General features: G+C 42.4%; 1 protein-coding gene across 1 annotated transcript in view; it reads left to right on the top strand.

Annotated features, from left to right (window-relative positions):
• Nucleotides 1–4,692, top strand: part of DCP1A (decapping mRNA 1A) — a 39,998-nt gene extending 35,306 nt beyond the window's left edge. The window contains exon 9 of the mRNA XM_074284472.1: nucleotides 717–4,692. Within this exon, the coding sequence (XP_074140573.1) occupies nucleotides 717–797 (81 nt within the window). The 3' untranslated portion in view covers nucleotides 798–4,692. The remainder of the gene's footprint in view (nucleotides 1–716) is intronic.
• Nucleotides 4,693–16,721: the final 12,029 nt, after the last annotated feature.

Here is a 16,721-nt window from a genome sequence, read left to right on the forward strand (position 1 = left end):
TCCAGTTTATCAAAAGATCCAAGCTCGAGCTTTGGGCCCAGTTTCTAAAGTAGTGCTTATGGGCAGGTGCAACCCCCCTGCATGCAGACAACAACCCTCCATATACAGACTGTAGCCCTTCAGATACAGACCGCAGACCCCCACCACTTGGGGAAAATTGCTGTGACCCCACAGTTCCCTGAGTCAGTCAGCAGGCATTTCAATGAACGGGAGCCTGAGCTGAACGTGGCTGGGCCTCGGCTGCAGGCGCACTGCTGGGTCCATCATCTGCCCTCAGTCCCATGGCGGGGACTGGCTCAGTGTCACCTGCCTGAAATTTGCTGGCACAGCTGGGGGCGAAAGATGCTTATGCTGTGGATGCCAGAGAACTTTGGTTCTCTCGTGGAAATGGGCCTAGGGTGTCATGGAGGCCACACGTGGCTGAGGTACTCCCTTGCCATCCCTGGCTTTGGGCTGAAGAAGGCCAGGGTTCTTCCTCTTCATTTCCCCAACTTAGTTTTATTTAGGAAAGGAGCAGGGTCAGCATCTTCTCTGCCACCAGGGGCCTCAGAGTGTGACCCTGGGCAGCAGGTGTCCAAATCACTGCCCAGGGTGCCCAAGGCTGCCCGACTCCCTGTGCTGGACGGCCTTCACTCACCCTCTCGTGTAGCAGGGGTCTTGAGGGGCTTGACTGCGCCATCAGTTATGAGAGCCATGTCTTTCCTCTCTCCCCACAGAACGACGCCAGCTTTCTCAGCACGCTCCATGAAGTCTATTTGCAAGTGCTGACCAAGAACATCAACAACCTGCAGCTATAGTGACCTGAGCTGAAGCCCGCGGGCACCTGAGTGTGAGAGAGTGTGTGTGTTTGAGTGTGTGAATGTGTGGGGGGGGGTGGGGGGTGTCTACTCAGAAACAAATACGCCTCATTAATGGAACTGGTGTGAGAGATTTTGATTTTAAACCGTGCTGTTTGGAAAGTCCTGGAATTGAGCCTACGAGAGAGAAAGAGAGAGACTTGTTCTTAAAGAATGTTTTTAAGGTTATATTCTCAGAAATGATGGAGATTTCACTGTGAAGCATCACCAGCAATCCTTTATTTCAGTGGGAAAAACAAAGACCATTTACGGAAAAATTGCATGGGCCTTTTCATCAGCATCAAGCACATTCAGAGGACAGGATGGAGACGCGTGACCTTCCCAATCCAGAAGCTGGGCGGGGCAAGGCCTCTCCCGATGGGACGGTTCTGACCTTCTCTCCCTCCCTTGGAAGTAAAGCGCTCATCCCAGGAATCTCATGCAACGTCCTACCTTGCAAAGATCATTCGCTTCCAAAAAGGACCCACCTCGAACCCCTTTTCCTGAGATTTGACCTACTAGGGAAGTTCTGATCAGATGGAGATTTTGTGACGCAGAATCGTTTCCGGTTTTTAGGTCCCACTGAAGTTGACGCTGTATGACTCTTGTTCACCTGCAAGGTTATTTGATAAGAATGGTGTCATTGGGCCTTGAGGGCCTCAAATTTCATGGTAAGAATTTATTTCTTAATTGTTCTCCTGATACTGACCAGACCATAAGAAGTCTGGCCGCTGGTGTGAGCATTACCTTTTCTTTTCCGATTTTACTTCGGTTCCACTTTGACTTAATTGGCCAATTGGCAAAGCCGGAATCCTCTTAGGCTTAAAAACGTTGTTTTTTAAACTGCCAGGTGTTTTAAAGAAGATATCAAGTTTCTTTTTATACATGAGAACTACGACTAAGTGTAACCTCATTGTCCTTTTCTAGCTAAGCATGAGTTCAAAACAATTTTGATCCCTCCTCTTAACTGTAGGGAAAAAAACAACCGGTGGACCAATAATACAACATGACCCCTCCTCCTCTCCTAGTCCGACTGTTCCTCACACGTTTGACTGATAGGAATAAACTATGCAGGAAAGGGAGCCGGGATACGCCCACTCACTTCATCTCTGAGTTTGAAATGAATGAATGAAATTCCAAGTTTGGCCAGTGGACTCGCTGCCCCGTGGGCGCGCTCCCGCCCAGGTATTGAGACGACAGGTAAAGGCACCTTGGATGCTGCTGTTCCTCCTCTGTGTGGTGTGTGTCTATCCCCATAGGGCATGTGGTATTTTAGTGTAGATTCCCATTTATTTCAGCAATAGTCATTTTATAGTAGCCCTTGGAATCAAAGTGTCTTAGTTAACACGAGAGTCGGGCCTTCGGTCGTATGTAATCAAGTAAGATGCACTGCTCACTTTTCTGGGCGTCATTCTGATGACTCCAGGGTGAGAAGCTCACCTGATTCCAGCCGCTCTCCCGAAGATGCGCTGTGAAAGCCGTTGTCAGACTCGGGGTCGTTTCTCGGGAACGGTCTGGTGAACTTTCGAGGCAACTCAATCATAGGGTTTTCTAGCAGAGTTTTCGGTAGGTGACACCTATTAAGTGTATTAAATAACTTTAGCTTGACCTTCATTTCTCTGCATGAAAGGACTTGGTTTTATTGGCTTTGCTTTATTTAACAAGCTTCCAGCTTTGCTTGTCCTAGCTCTTGAGTCCCGCTGGTGACCCTGGGCTGAATTCAGGGAGGGAGGCAAGGGAGGGGGCCCAGTCCAAAAGTACTTTGCCTTTCCAGACAGCGCATCTGTTTGACAACCAAAAATAAATGATTGGTGTCAGCCAGGAAAGAGAGAACAAGAGAATCCTAATTAGCTAGAGGCAAGCCTCAGGATTCCCATGTCTGGTCCAGCAAAATGGGATGCTTTGGTCAGTTGGGAGAGAAGGGTCTGATCACGGCACACAATCTATGTCATCCTACCGTCAGACCGATTGGCAAGTGGCTAGCGATAAAATGATATTTGGAGCCCACTGGAAAGGTAGAGCGAAATCTTCTGTGACAGTTTCTGTCAATTGTTCCAGACGGTTACATCCTTTAAATAGCTAATCAAGGAAACCAGGTTTCCTTCGTGTGGAACTTAAAAATTTTAAGTGCCCAAGTCGTGGAGATTTTAAAAAGATAATTTAGTTTTAACCTCTATAATTATATATTAGAATTATTTATAATGCATAAGCCAGGTCTACACTGCCATACTTCCTGAAGTAATTCAGGCAGGACTATCTGGATAGGGCAGGCCAACCTCTTTGGGTAGTTGCTGTTGGTCCACCCTGCTTGAAAGCTGTAGCTCAGTCGCCTTATCACTTCCTCCAACTGAACTATCCAGACCCTCTTGCTAGCTTGGATCGCTTGTTTACATTTTTGGCAGTGTCTTGGATAGGTCCTCACAGGTTGAAAACCCCAAGTTGAACTGAGTGCTCAAAAGAAATGAGTCTCACGGGGCAGTGAGACTGAATTAGGGTCCCAGGTGTATCCTGGCAGTCCAGCCTTCTCGAATGGAATCGCCTCCCCAAAGAAATCACTGCCCTTTCTAGGGCATCTCCAACGAGCTTTGAAAACAAGGAAGGCTTCGTTGACTTTCAGTATAGATTTCTTGCCTCCAGGAGGGGTTCCCGGAGACTTAGGACCGTCATCAACAGCGATGGATTGTTTTCACTAAAAGAAATTTGGATTTTACTTATTCCAAGAGTGCAGAAGCCTAAGTGAGAATGAGTTTTTCCCAAACAAAACCTGCATAGCCAAGCACTTCTTGTTCTTCTCTCTAGTGATAGTTTTTTTTTTTTTTTAAGAAAGCCACATTGATCCTTCTACCAAAAAAAAAAAAAAAATCTTGTTTTTAGACCTGCTGCTTTATTTTTCTTTTCCCCAAAGAAGTCAGTCCCAATTTTATTTTTCCATTTTGCCCAGTGCAGACAGTGGCTGCTGTTCCATAGCTCATAAGCAAGTGGGAGAGATAGTGAGGGACGAGGGAGTGCTAAGGAAGTAAGAGCGGCCTGTGAGAGACGTACATTGAGCAAAGCTTGAGAACACGGCAGAGATAAAGCAGCCTTCAGCTTCATTCAGGCTGTTTCACGGAACAAAGAATGAAGAATTGTCTTCTTGCACATTTGCTGCTGAGCAAACCTTTGCTTTTTGTCCATATTTTCTTATTTTGGTTCTTTTGTGAAACCAATAATGTGGTTTGGATGAACATACTTAAATCTTAATGAAAGGTCAAGCAGACACAGTGATCGGCCTCAGACTTAAACGACCCGTACTTAGGATAATCAGCCCTGGGGCCCAGATCTTTGCCTGATTTGTTTTTCCGCTTAATTTAGGAAAAATGTGTGCAATATATTTCACCTCCAATTTGTATTTGACATCATCAAAACTGTTGAGATGCATTATTCATTTTTAAGTGAGATGATTATCTTTTTTTTTTTTTTTTTTTTTTTTTTGGTCATTCTGTTTGACTGATTCACCAAAAGTACATTGGAAATGGTTTTTAATTTTTGTGTGTGTTACTGTTTAATGTCTGCTTCACCCATTCTTACAAAGTGCTGGTCCAAACAACGGGCATTTGTGAACATGTGCTGTGCTTCCCTTCTTAGGAAGTGGAGGTAAGAATCTCTGGAAATGGGTCTTTTCTTTTCAACATCGATACTGCATCACTAACTTTTTTTATTATATGAATTTTGTACCATCCATGTGTGTTTGCAAATATTAAGTTATTACATGTTTTAAACTGAGCGTTTTTTCATCCTAAATTTTGTATGTTTGCAAGTATATTTTTTTAATAAAATTTCAAAACAAAGTTTTCTCACCTACAAAATTTTCAACTGAGTTTTCTTCTCATTTATTGAGTCTTTTCTCCTGAGGCTGGGGTTAAGTGACTTGCCCAGGGTCACACAGCTAGGAAGTGTTAAGTGTCTGAGACCAGATTTGAACTCGGGTCCTCCTGAATTCAGGGCTGGTCCTCTATCCACTGTGCCACCTAGCTGCCCCTCTCATTTATTGAAGTAGAAACATCCAGCTGCATCCCTTTGGTGAGGTTGGTGAGGTCAGTTCTCTCGCCAATCCCTGATCCTTGTCCTCCCCACCTGCCCCTACTAACCCAGCTCTTTGGCTCCCACTCTGTCTCTTGATTATTGATACTTACCCTTGAGCATCTGGGGCTTTAATTAAGAAATGCAGGCTCTTGCTGGGTGGCTGAAGGTGAAGGGTCACCCTACTGTGCATGCACATGAAAAAAAAACCTCTGGGAAATGGGTTTGTGTAGACTTGGGTGCCAGGACTCAAGGAGGCTGCCACCTCCCGCCTTGTCCCGACACCTCCCAATGAGCCAGGTTGCTGCTCATCCTCTTCGGGGCAGTGTGTCTAGTTGTAATATGCCCTCCTGGCAGTTACTATTACTAGTCTGTCCTAGGCCCAACAGAGTACCTTTGACCACGGATCTTTGCAGTGTCAATTCTACTCGGCTCGCCTCCTCTGAGGCCTTCAAAGGTCTCTGGCCACGATCTCTTGAATCTATAGTTTAATAACTGGTAGCACACTCAAGAACAGCCACATGTAATCTTAAAAGCCTTTATTATACCTACTCACATAATGCCCTGACTTGTTAACTCCTTAGTGAACACCTGGTCTGAAGACCCACGTGTTCATTACCAAACTTCTTACCTCTCTCGGCTATCCATCAGCTTGGCTCAGCTACCCCAGGTTAGGGAGCCAGGTTAAAGAGAACAACTGCTGTCTGCAGTGGGCTTATAAAGGGCCTGTGAGGTCACACACACAGCCAACCAGTGAGAGAGCTGTCACCCATTACAAAGCTATCTCAATATGGCCAGGATCCCACCCACAGGGCAGTCCTATATCCACAGAGATTACTTCTGGGCCAATCTCCTGTTGCGCTGTGGCCGCCCATTTAAAGGACCCTTACATCTGGTGGGCAGCTCCTGTCACTAAATTTTCATTGCCCTCCTTCTCTCAGTTGGTGCTGGGTCAGAGTCTAGTGAGGAGTTGCCTGTGTACCATGCACACACTGGAAGTTAAATGGCAACCCAAGAAAACAACATAAGATACCCCAGGCCATTAGAAGGCTGAGTGGGGTGCACAGTACTACTTGAAAAGGCTCCCACAGTGGTTTCCTCCTAATTAGCCTGGGAATCAGGTAACTAAAGCATTCACTTCTAGCTGAGAACTGGCTCCGGCAGAAGTGGGCTTTCTTGCCTGTGGTTGACCCCCTTCCAAACAACAGAGCTGCCCCTTGTCCGGTGCTGGCACTCACTCTGAACCTGCAGGAATAACCCGGATGGAGTTCTGCATGCATGAAGCTTCCCTATTTGGAGAGAGGAAATTTCTAAGCTGTCCTCGTGAGTTTATGGATGGATTCTTTCGCTCACTTTGTCCCAGCATTTTACACAGGGCCTGGTACGTACTATTGCATGTTGAGGCACACCATTGGCAGTAATTGCTTTGATAAAGGATACGGTTATATTACTCTTACATTTTGTAACAACACCACTTTACAATCTTCCAGAGAACTTCCCCAGAACTTTTTCACTTGATATAGAACAACTAAATTTTGCAGGGAAAATAATTCTTATCCATTTTGTAGCTCAGGAAACGGGGCCTTAGAGGTTAAGGGACTTGGCCAAGCTCCCTTACTTGGCAGAGCAGAGATTAGAACTCAGATCTAAGCACCTCAAGCAAAGAAGCGAGTGTTTCCTTTCTATAATTGACTCTCACAGCAGAGAAGCCCATGGGGTCTTGAGGTGGAAATACCTGCTTTTTTATATCAATTAACCCCAGACCAAGCTGGGCTGCCCATCTACCCTTCTCCCACACCTAATTTACTATTCTGAGTCTTATGGGCCAAGAAACTAGAAAACAAAACTCCTGGACCTTTAGCCAAAATGAAACAGTGGGAAAACGGAGCAAGGTTCTGACCAGCTATTTATTTATTTGTTTGTTTGTTTGATTTTTACAAAAATTTTATGCATGGGTAATTTTTCAGCATTGACAATTGCAAAACCTTTTGTTTCAACTTCTCCCCTCCTTCCCCCAGATGGCAGATTGACCAATACATGGTAAATATGTTAAAGTATAAGTTAAATACAATATATGTATATGTGTCCAAACAGTTGTTTTGTTGTACAAAAAGAGTCAGACTTTGAATTAGTGCACAATTAGCCTGTGAAGGAAATCAAAAATGCAGACGGGCAAAATTAGAGGGATTGGGAATTCCATAGTCATCTCCCAGAGTTCTTTTGCTGGGTGTAGCTTGGCCAGCTATTTATTCAATGACTATCCCTGCGGGAAGCCTTTCCTCTACATCAAAATGGTTGAAAAAGTAATCCCCTTCATTACCAGCCTTTGTGCTTGACACAATACCTGGTACACATTAGGTGCTTAATAAATGCTTCTTGCTTGACAGTTTAACTAAGCTGCACTTCCAAAGATACATTCATCACTGAGCCAGTCCTCAGAGCCTCCCTGGTGTAGATGTAGAGAATCCGAGATCATCTTTGTATCTTGGAAAAGCATCCATGCAAAAATTTGTATAGAGAGACCTCAAGACTCCTGCTCCTCCCTTTCCCTTTGACTCTCCATATGTCAACACAGAGGATTAAGTAGACTCAAGGAATTAATGCAATTGAGACCAGAAAAGTTGGGGGTGGGTGGGAGGTAGAACCTACAAATGAGGAATTTTTTAAATAAAAAGATATTTTTCTAAAGTTTCATTTGCATTTTTAAAAATATTTGAATAGTATTTTATTTTCCCTCCAGTTACATGTCAAGAAAATTTTTAGCATTTATTTTTACAAGATTGTGAGTTCCAAATTTTTCTCTCTCTCTTCCCCTCTTTTGAAATGGTAATCGGTTTGAAATAGTTTATCCGTGTGTTATCATATAAAACATTTCCATATTGGTCACAATTGTGAAAGAAAAAAAAAAAAACAGATCAAAAGAAAAAAAACGAGAAAGAATAAGTTCAAAAAAAAAAAATAAGCTTCAATCTGCATTCTGAGTTCATCAGTTCTTTATCTGCTTATGGATAGCATTTTCCTGAGAAGAGCTGAGAAGTTCAGAGTTGATCATCACACGATGATGCTGATAGACACCGGGTACAAAGTTTTCCTGTTTCTATTTATTTCACTTGACATCATTTCATAATGAGTCCAGCTTTTTCAGAAATCTGCCATCAATTTTTTTTGCACAGTGGTATTCCATTACATTCATAACACAGTTTAGCCATTCTCTGATCGATGACGTCCCCTCAATTTCCAATATTTTGCCATCGTGAAAAAGGAGGCTGTGAATATTTTGCACCCGTAGGTCCTGATCTCTCTGGATTACAAACCTAGTAGTGAGGCTGCTGGCTCAAAGGCTACATGAGGAATTGAAAGGATGAGCTAGGACAGCTAAGTCAGCCTGGGAAAAAGGAATTAAATAAACTCGAGGGGATTTTGATGATTAAATTGGATAGAATAGAAAACTATGGCATCATTTGCAGAACCCCCCAACAAAACAGCCCACCCTAATACATCTTAATTTTCTAAACTGCAATGACAAAGGAGAATATTCTTTAAATTGTGAGAAGGAAGGATATTAGAGAATAAGGATCTCAGAAAAAATGTTCCACAAAAGTTAGAAAAGACAGAAAGTTGGAATATGACAAGTGGTTTGGATATGGACAAAGCGCTCTCTAACAGGGTGGAAGGCACTGTGCTAGGTTTTAGGAAGATTAAAAAAATAGCAATCCCTATCCTCATGGAACTTGCATTCTGTTAATGGGCTATTTCAAAGATACAGATCAGATGGGATATAAAGGAGAGATCCAGGTGAAGTGCTCTTAGGAGAGAACTTCACTTGGTGCATCAGAAAGTTTTCACAAGGGAGCTTGTCACCTGAGTCTTGTAATGAGAAAAGGGAAGCCGTCCCAGTGTTGAGAGGAGTGAGTGGATGAAATGTTAAGATGATCTCCCGCATTTTGAAGTGATTTTCTTTTCCTATTTTTTGGTTTTGTTTTGCAAGGCAGTTGGAATTAAGTGACTTGCCCTGAATCACTCAGCTTTGAATTGATTTTCTTCTAAGGATTGCCCATCCAGAGGGTGTGTGATCTTTTTTTTCAGGGATTAACAGATAAATTCCTGTAGTGTGGGAGAATGGAAAAGTATAGATGAATCTCACTCAAATCCCTGATTTATCACTATGTCATGTGATGGTATCCTCCCCCAAGAAAAGAGAAAGGATTAGGGAATGGATTTTGTAAAATCTATTTTATGGGAAATAATCTAAAGAGATGTACCTTATGATTATATTAGATTGATTAAAAGATGGCTCAAGAAAGTCACAGATTGTATTGATGCTCTCCCTATAGTCCAATTTTATAAAAAGCCATGGAATAATCAAAGAAATGACATCATTTGTTAAAGTGATATTAAGACCAATAGTGCACTGATCTTGAATCCATAATGGCCAATGTTTTGGGTTTGTTTTTGTTTCTTTTTGGCCAATGTTTTTTAATCTTTTTTCTTTTTGTGGGTGTGTATTTCTACCTATAGACAGCAAAAGGATAAGAAGCCAGTTTTGAGGTGGGGGGTGAAGGGAGGGTCACAAGCACCAGGAATTGGTTACTTGAAGCTGGATCTTTCAGAAGAAAAATGGGAAAGAGTAGCGGTCCCCAGAGGTTACAGTCTGCCATTTCAGACTTCCGAATATTGGCAGAGTCACAGCAAGAGACAGGTTCAGCGCAGGTTTTAAAATACTTTAAAAAATGAAATCAAAGACCAAGATGGCAGAGTAGAAGAAGTATTATATAAAGCTCTCCCCACATTCCCTCCAAATGACTTATAAATGCCTCAAATTGATGCTTGGGTGACAAAGCCAACAAAAAGTGAGGGTGAAACATTTTTTCCAGCCCAAGCTAATTTAGAAGATCAGAAGGGGAGATCTGTGATACGGATGAGGGCTGTTTGTATCTTGCCAAGCCCCATCCCCAAATTGCTTGCACCATCTGTCCGGGCCTTTCCCACTGAGGTGCAGCAGAACAGAACCGGACAAAGCCACATTTCCTGTTCTTCAATTCCTATCTGACATACCCTCAGCAGAGCAACGCTAAGTGACTCCCTGTCTCATTTTACCGGAAATCTCTCTCCACACAACTCCTCCTATCTCCTCTCTCACAGCCCTTGCCCTTCTGTTCACCAGAGAATTTAAAGTCATTCATGGAGGCAGCCAACATTTATTAAGTGCCTACTTTGTACCAGGCACTATTCTAAGTGCTGAGGGTACAAAGAAAGCTAAAAACAGACCATGCCTTCAAAGAGCTTACAGTTTAATGAGAAAAATAACCCACAAATGTACAAATAAGAGGTATATGTGGTGCAGCAGGGGTAAACCGAGGAAAGGCACTAATAAAGGAAATCTGGAGAGTGCACAGGAGAGGGATAGTTTGACTTTACAAGAGAAAGAAAATAAAATAGAAGCGAACAACATAAAGAGAGGGAGAATGTTATGTTGTGACTAATATCCCCCTTTGCCTCTTGGTAGGAATAGGTTTCCCCTGGGAAAGGGTGAGGGAGAGGAGACTAAGGTATCATATCTCTCTGTGAACCACAAATAGCCAGACCCAGGTGGACACTGCAGTGCACATTGGGAATCCTGCGCCCCCTAGCTGCCCCCTGGCCTTCTTTCTTAAAGAGGACCAATGACCTTAGGAGAGTGATAGCTTGACTCTGCAAGAGAATTGGATTTAAAGAACAGCGCAAAGTCGTCAGCCTCTCTCCTCCAGAACCACCAGAGTCCAGTAGGAAGACACAGGAGACGACAATCGGTGACGGCCTCTGTCCAAGACAACATACAAAACGGACTCCTCTTCTAATGGAAATGAAGGCACTAGATCTGGCCCAAGAGGGATTCCCTGAAGTCTCCAGTAGAAGTAAACTGAAGATAGAGACAGGATGGGGGGCAGCTCCTGCACTTGTCAACACTTTCTCTCCCTTTAGGGGCCTGAAGAGAGACTGACACGCTTTCTCTCTAAACAGGAAGCCAGAGGACCTGGTTCTTTCTTCTTCTAAGCTCCCGCCAACTCCATCCTTCACCAAACATAGATGGAAGAATGGCTCATGCAAATGTAATTTGAACCAGGGGCTAAATTCCTCACTTCTTTCCTTTTATTTATTTCTCAAGGGCCGAGGCAAGTGCCGGGTATATAATAAGTGTTTAATAAATACTAATCAGTTGATCAGTTGATGGTGCTGTTTTTTCAGGAGTTTCTACTAGTATTGTTCTACCTCCTTAACTCATTATTAGAAAGGAAAACTGACTCCCTGCAGCTTCTTGAGCTAAGGAGTGACCTGCTAATTCTTCAGGACAATATTATCGCCAAGAAGTCAGGAGTCCTTCTGACTGTTGTCTCCTAAACTGCTGCTTCTGAGAATGACTCGCCCTTTCTCCATGTCAACTGAAGGATTTAATAGCATATTTACTCTCCGGAGAAGGAACTTTGAGGTTATTAATTAACATTCCTCAGAGACTTTGGAGCCCTGAAATGATAAGTCTACAAAGAAGCAAAAGGACTGACCTGCTCAAGCTCCCTCAATCTAATCACATCTTTGCTTCACTTGCATATTCCTGGGAAATAAGGAGCCTTTCCTTTTCGACACTAAATCTGGGCAGGGAAGAGGACTGCAGATGGGACCAAAAAAAAGACTTTTTCTCTCTTTTCAGCCACATCTAAGATGTGAAGTCTTGTTCACCCAAAGCATGAACACCATACACTTACCTGGGTATGAGGGTAGAACTACCTCTCCCTCTCCCATTTAGGACCCAAGGCTTACTTCAGGATCTGTTTGGTCCCCTTTCATCTCTAATCACAGTCAGTTCAGTTCCCAGCCCTGGACACTCACGTCATGGCGACCTTGGAGCGGGGATTCTAGGACAGATGTTGTTCCCAGTCCAGTGGGAACACCACAAGAAGCCAGGGGACAAGGGCACAGGTTTGTAGAGGTTTAGGATTTAGAACTTGATGGGACTGATGCTATGGAGGAACTGAGTTCCATCCCAGGGACAAGGGGGTAGGGTGGGGTGAGAAAAGGAGGGATTTGTATGGTGATATGTGGTATACCTCTGAAGGAAATATTCTTTTGTAAAAACTTATTCGACTTTTACATGTTATGTGGAATTGGGGTTCAGGTAGTCACTAAAATTGGCAGAACACAAGTGGTGGGGGTTTGAGCCAAAAGCAGAGAAATTAAAAGCTCAAAGCTGCCTGAGAAGCCTGAGGAGTGAAGTACGACACACTTGACCTTCAGACAGAACATGGAAGAATATTGGGAAAGGCTCCCAGTAGAGAAGAAATTTTAGTGGAGACTTAAAGAAGCCAGGAGGCAGAGGCAAGGAGGACAAATGTTCCACTCCTGGCGAAGGAAAGCCAGGGAAAATGCCTAGAACCAAGAAATGGAGCGTCTTTCTGGAGAACTCACCAGGAGACCTGTGTCTCTGAATCACAAAGTCTGAGGGGTCAGCCATGACTCTTTCTCTGGGTCTCAGGCTCCTGTGCTATAAAATGAGAGCTGTCTCAGCTGAGCTCTGAGATCCCTGATAACCCGAAGTCTACGATACCTTGACATCCAGTCCGTGACAACAGGGACATGTTCCTGGTCCCTTCTTGGCTTTATCAAGCCCCTTCTGTATACCAAGAATTGTGTCAAGTGCAAGGGATAGAAAGATAGAAAAGGCAAAAGGCTCTGCCTGCCTTAAAGGAGTTTACAATCTAAAAAGATAGAAATAAATATCAAGCTACACACAGCATGACTAGGAGATAATTACCTGGGAAAAGGCAGCTTTAGTCACCAGCAGTTAGGAAGATGAGGTTTTTAGAGTGGAAGAATGTTAGGGAGGTGAGGGGGAGTAGAAGCAGAGTGCTCCAAGCTCAAGGAACATGTCTTGAGCTGAGAGAGGGGCCGTCCTGTTTATGGAACAGCCAGAAGGCCAGGGTCATTGTGAGGGGGGTTGAGGCCTCAACTCCCATCAATTGGATCAAAGAGTATGTGTGGGGGGTAAGAAGACTGGGGACATGGAAGGGGAATGAGTTATGAAAGGCTTTGAGCAGCTGGAAGTAAGGGAAACAATCCATGAAAACAGAAGGAGAGAAAGAGAAGAGAAAAGGAAGACAGAGGAACGGAAAGGAGGGAAGGAAGAAAAAAAAGGAAAGAAGGGAAGAAAGGAAGGAAGGAAGGAAGGAGGGAAGGGAAGGAAGGAAGAAAGGGAATAATGGAAGAAGTAAGGAAAGGAGGAAGGAAGAGAGAAAGAAAGGAATGAAGGAAAGTTTTTCCCATGCCAGTGGGCCTCAGAACAAGACTTATATTCCTCCCTGAGGCCAAAACTCTTTTCAGTCTCTTGCAGACATCAGCTGCGGCAAGTCCAAAACCTTTAAGCATATAGTATAAATCCCACATGGGTTGGGAATGGCTGCACAACAAAAGTATCCGCTATGTAAATCCAAGACTGAAAACCTCAGGCTGCCTAACAGATTATCCTGAGCATCTTGCACTCGTGATATGGTATCTTAGTCCACTTTAGTCCTTTCCCTCAGTGTTTGGTTATTGACACACATTGGTATCTTTCTGGTTTTCTAGACACCATCATCATCGATGCTGTGCAAAGGCTGCCAACATTCTGTGATGATGACATCAACCAGTTTATCTCTGAAATGGTTTCTGAGCTCCTCCATCATGAACAGAGAAATCCCAGATCTATGAATCGTCGGGAATCGGTGAGCTAGATTCCGGGGGTTGCACATCCTGCTCAGTCAATGAAAACTTGTTCTCTCGCTAAGTTTCAGCCTCAAGTTATCCTTCCATTCTGATGGTACTGGGTAATCTTCAAAGTTAAATACCTCATTGAGAGCTGAGAGAAATGATTATTAAATAGCTAATTATAAAAAAGACCCAAGGTTTTTTCCCTTTCTAGCTCCTCTTTCTCTATTGAGGTAAGTCAGTGTCTGAGAACATTGCTGATAATGAGAATAGATTAATTTCTCAATCTTGTTCAGACTTCACTCAGGTGATGGAAACCCATTGTGTTCTACTCAGGCTTGGGTAAGGGGTAAAGGGGGAATAGATCCTTTAGCAAGGTTGCAGCTTCTTAAATTGTGGGTTGCAAGCCCATATGGAGTCTTATAATTTGGAGGCTGCAAAATTACAATTTATTATCAATAAATGCTTGACATATCTACCTATTTCACATATTTATATACTTAGTTTCAGATAAAAATTTCTTGGGCAAAAAGGATTGCAAATACAAAAAGTTTAAGAAACACTAATCTAAAAAAGAATTTAAAAAAGAAAAAGAAAAAGAAACACTAATCTAGATTATCCAAGATTGGGAGGGCGGGGGCAGTCTGGGATTAAAAGTGTTTAAAATCAGTCTCCCAGCTCTTTATTAGAATGTGCACCTTTCTCATTACCATAATCATTGTTCTCATCTATTGTTTGTCACCCTCAGGAACATCCACTCTTCCAAGCATTGAGTGGGTTCCATGAGGAGACTTTGGCATTCAAAAATGCCATTGACCCTTTTATTAATTATCTGCTAGCATGAAGGGGCAGAGCCAAAATAACAGAGAGTCCAAGGACATTACTCCAGCTCTCTCCAGCTTTCTTTGAAATCAACACTAGATCAAATCTCTGAATAGATTTTGGACTGACGGAATCCACAAACATTTGGAGTGTAAAAATTTTCCAGCTTAAGATATCTTGGAAGGATTTCCGGAAAGGTAGGTCTCAACTGGGCTAATATAGCCCAAGGCAGGCAATGCCCAATTTGGGGAATCTAATGGGAGCCTCTTAAGCCAAATACAGGAGTGGTGGCTACTCTGTCCTGGTTCAGAAGGGCAGTGGATCAGCAGAACAGCTGTGAAGCCTTCAATGCAACTACAGAAGGCAAATTGTGAGCCCCCAAATCCCAGCATAACAAGCATGACTCGGTCAGACTCAAAGAAGCACTACCAGCTTCAGTGCAGTCAGTGAGATGCCCCTGTCCCCCGTATAAGAAGCTTGGGACAATCTCCTGTGCCTAAGTGTGGAACCCAAGATTTTTTTTTTTTTTTCTACAATATTTTTTTTTATTATATATATATATATATATATTTTATAATATTATCCCTTGTATTCATTTTTCCAAATTACCCCCCTTCCCTCTATTCCCTCCCCCCGACGACAGGCAATACCATACATTTTACATGTGTTACAATATAGTCTAGGTACAATACATGTGTGCGAATATCATTTTCTTGTTGCACAATAAACATTAGAATCCGAAGGTATATGCAACCTGGGCAGACAGATATTAGTGCTAACAATTTTCATTCACTTCCCAGTGTTTCTTCTCTGGGCGTAGCTACCTCTGTCCATCATTGATCAACTGGAAGTGAGTTGGATCTTCTTTATGTTGAAGATTTCCACTTCCATCAGAAAACATCCTCATACAGTATTGTTGTTGAAGTGTACAGTGATCTTCTGGTTCTGCTCATTTCACTCAGCATCAGTTGATTTAAGTCTCTCCAGGCCTCTCTATATTCCTCCTGCTGGTCATTTCTTACCGAGCAATAATATTCCATAACCTTCATATACCACAATTTACCCAACCATTCTCCAACTGATGGACATCCATTCATCTTCCAGTTTCTAGCTACAACAAAAAGAGCTGCCACAAACATTTTGGCACATATATGTCTCTTTCCGCTCTTTAGTATTTCTTTGGGATATAATCCCAGTAGTAGCGCTGCTGGGTGGAACCCAAGATTTAAAAATAAGCAAAAAAACAAAAAGAGCTCTGATTATAGAGAGCTATTACAGGGATAGGGAAAATCAGAATACAAACTCAGAAGAGGAACAGCAAAGGCAAAATGCTTTCAGGTGAAACCTCAGAGGAGCATATGAACTGGTCTCCAGCTCAAAAGGCTTTCTTAGAAGAATTCAAAAAGAATCTTAAAAGGGAGATAGAAGAAAAATGGGGGAAAGAAATGAGAGTTATGTAGGAGAATTATAAGATTTAAGGGGAAAAAGCCAACAACTTGGAAAAGGAAGCATAGAAATGGACTAAAGAAAACAACTTCTTAAAACTAAATTTGTCAAAATGGAAAAAGAAAACAACTCCTTAAAAACAAAATTGATAAAATAGGGGGGTGGAAATCCACCAAACAAAATAATTCCTTTAAAAGTACAATTAGCCAAATGCAAAAGGTTTAAAAACAAAAACAACAAAAAAATGCTAACTAAAGAAAATAATTCACTAAAAATTAGAATTGGACAAATGAAAGTGAATGACTTAATGAAACAGTAAGGCTCAAACAAGACCAAAAAAGTGAAAAAAAAAAAGAAGAAAATATAAAAATATAAAATACCTCATTGGAAGAACAACTGACCTGGAAAATAGATCCAGGTGAGAAAATCTAAAAATTATTGGACTTACCTGAAAATCCTGATATATATATATATAAAAAAAAAAAAAAAAAAAAAAGATCCTGGACAACATCTTTCAAGAAATCATCAAGGAAAACTGCCTGATGTTCTAGAACCAGAGAGTAAAATAGTCATGGAAAGAATCCATCGATTGCTTCCTGAAAGAGACAAAAAAATGAAAACTCCAAAGAATGTTGTAGCTAAATTCCAGAATTATCAGCTCAAGAAGAAAACATGCAAGCATCAAGGAAGGAACAATTCAATTATTGAGGAGCCACAATTAGGATTACTCAGGACTTAGTTTGCACATTAAAAGATTAGAGAGGCGGGAATATGATATTCTAGAAGGCAATGGAGCTTGGACTGAAGCCAAGAAAATCAACTACCCAGCAAAACTAAGCATCA

The sequence above is a fragment of the Sminthopsis crassicaudata genome, chromosome 1 (assembly GCF_048593235.1).
Source record: "Sminthopsis crassicaudata isolate SCR6 chromosome 1, ASM4859323v1, whole genome shotgun sequence".
In the NCBI taxonomy this organism is placed as follows: Eukaryota; Metazoa; Chordata; class Mammalia; order Dasyuromorphia; family Dasyuridae; genus Sminthopsis; species Sminthopsis crassicaudata.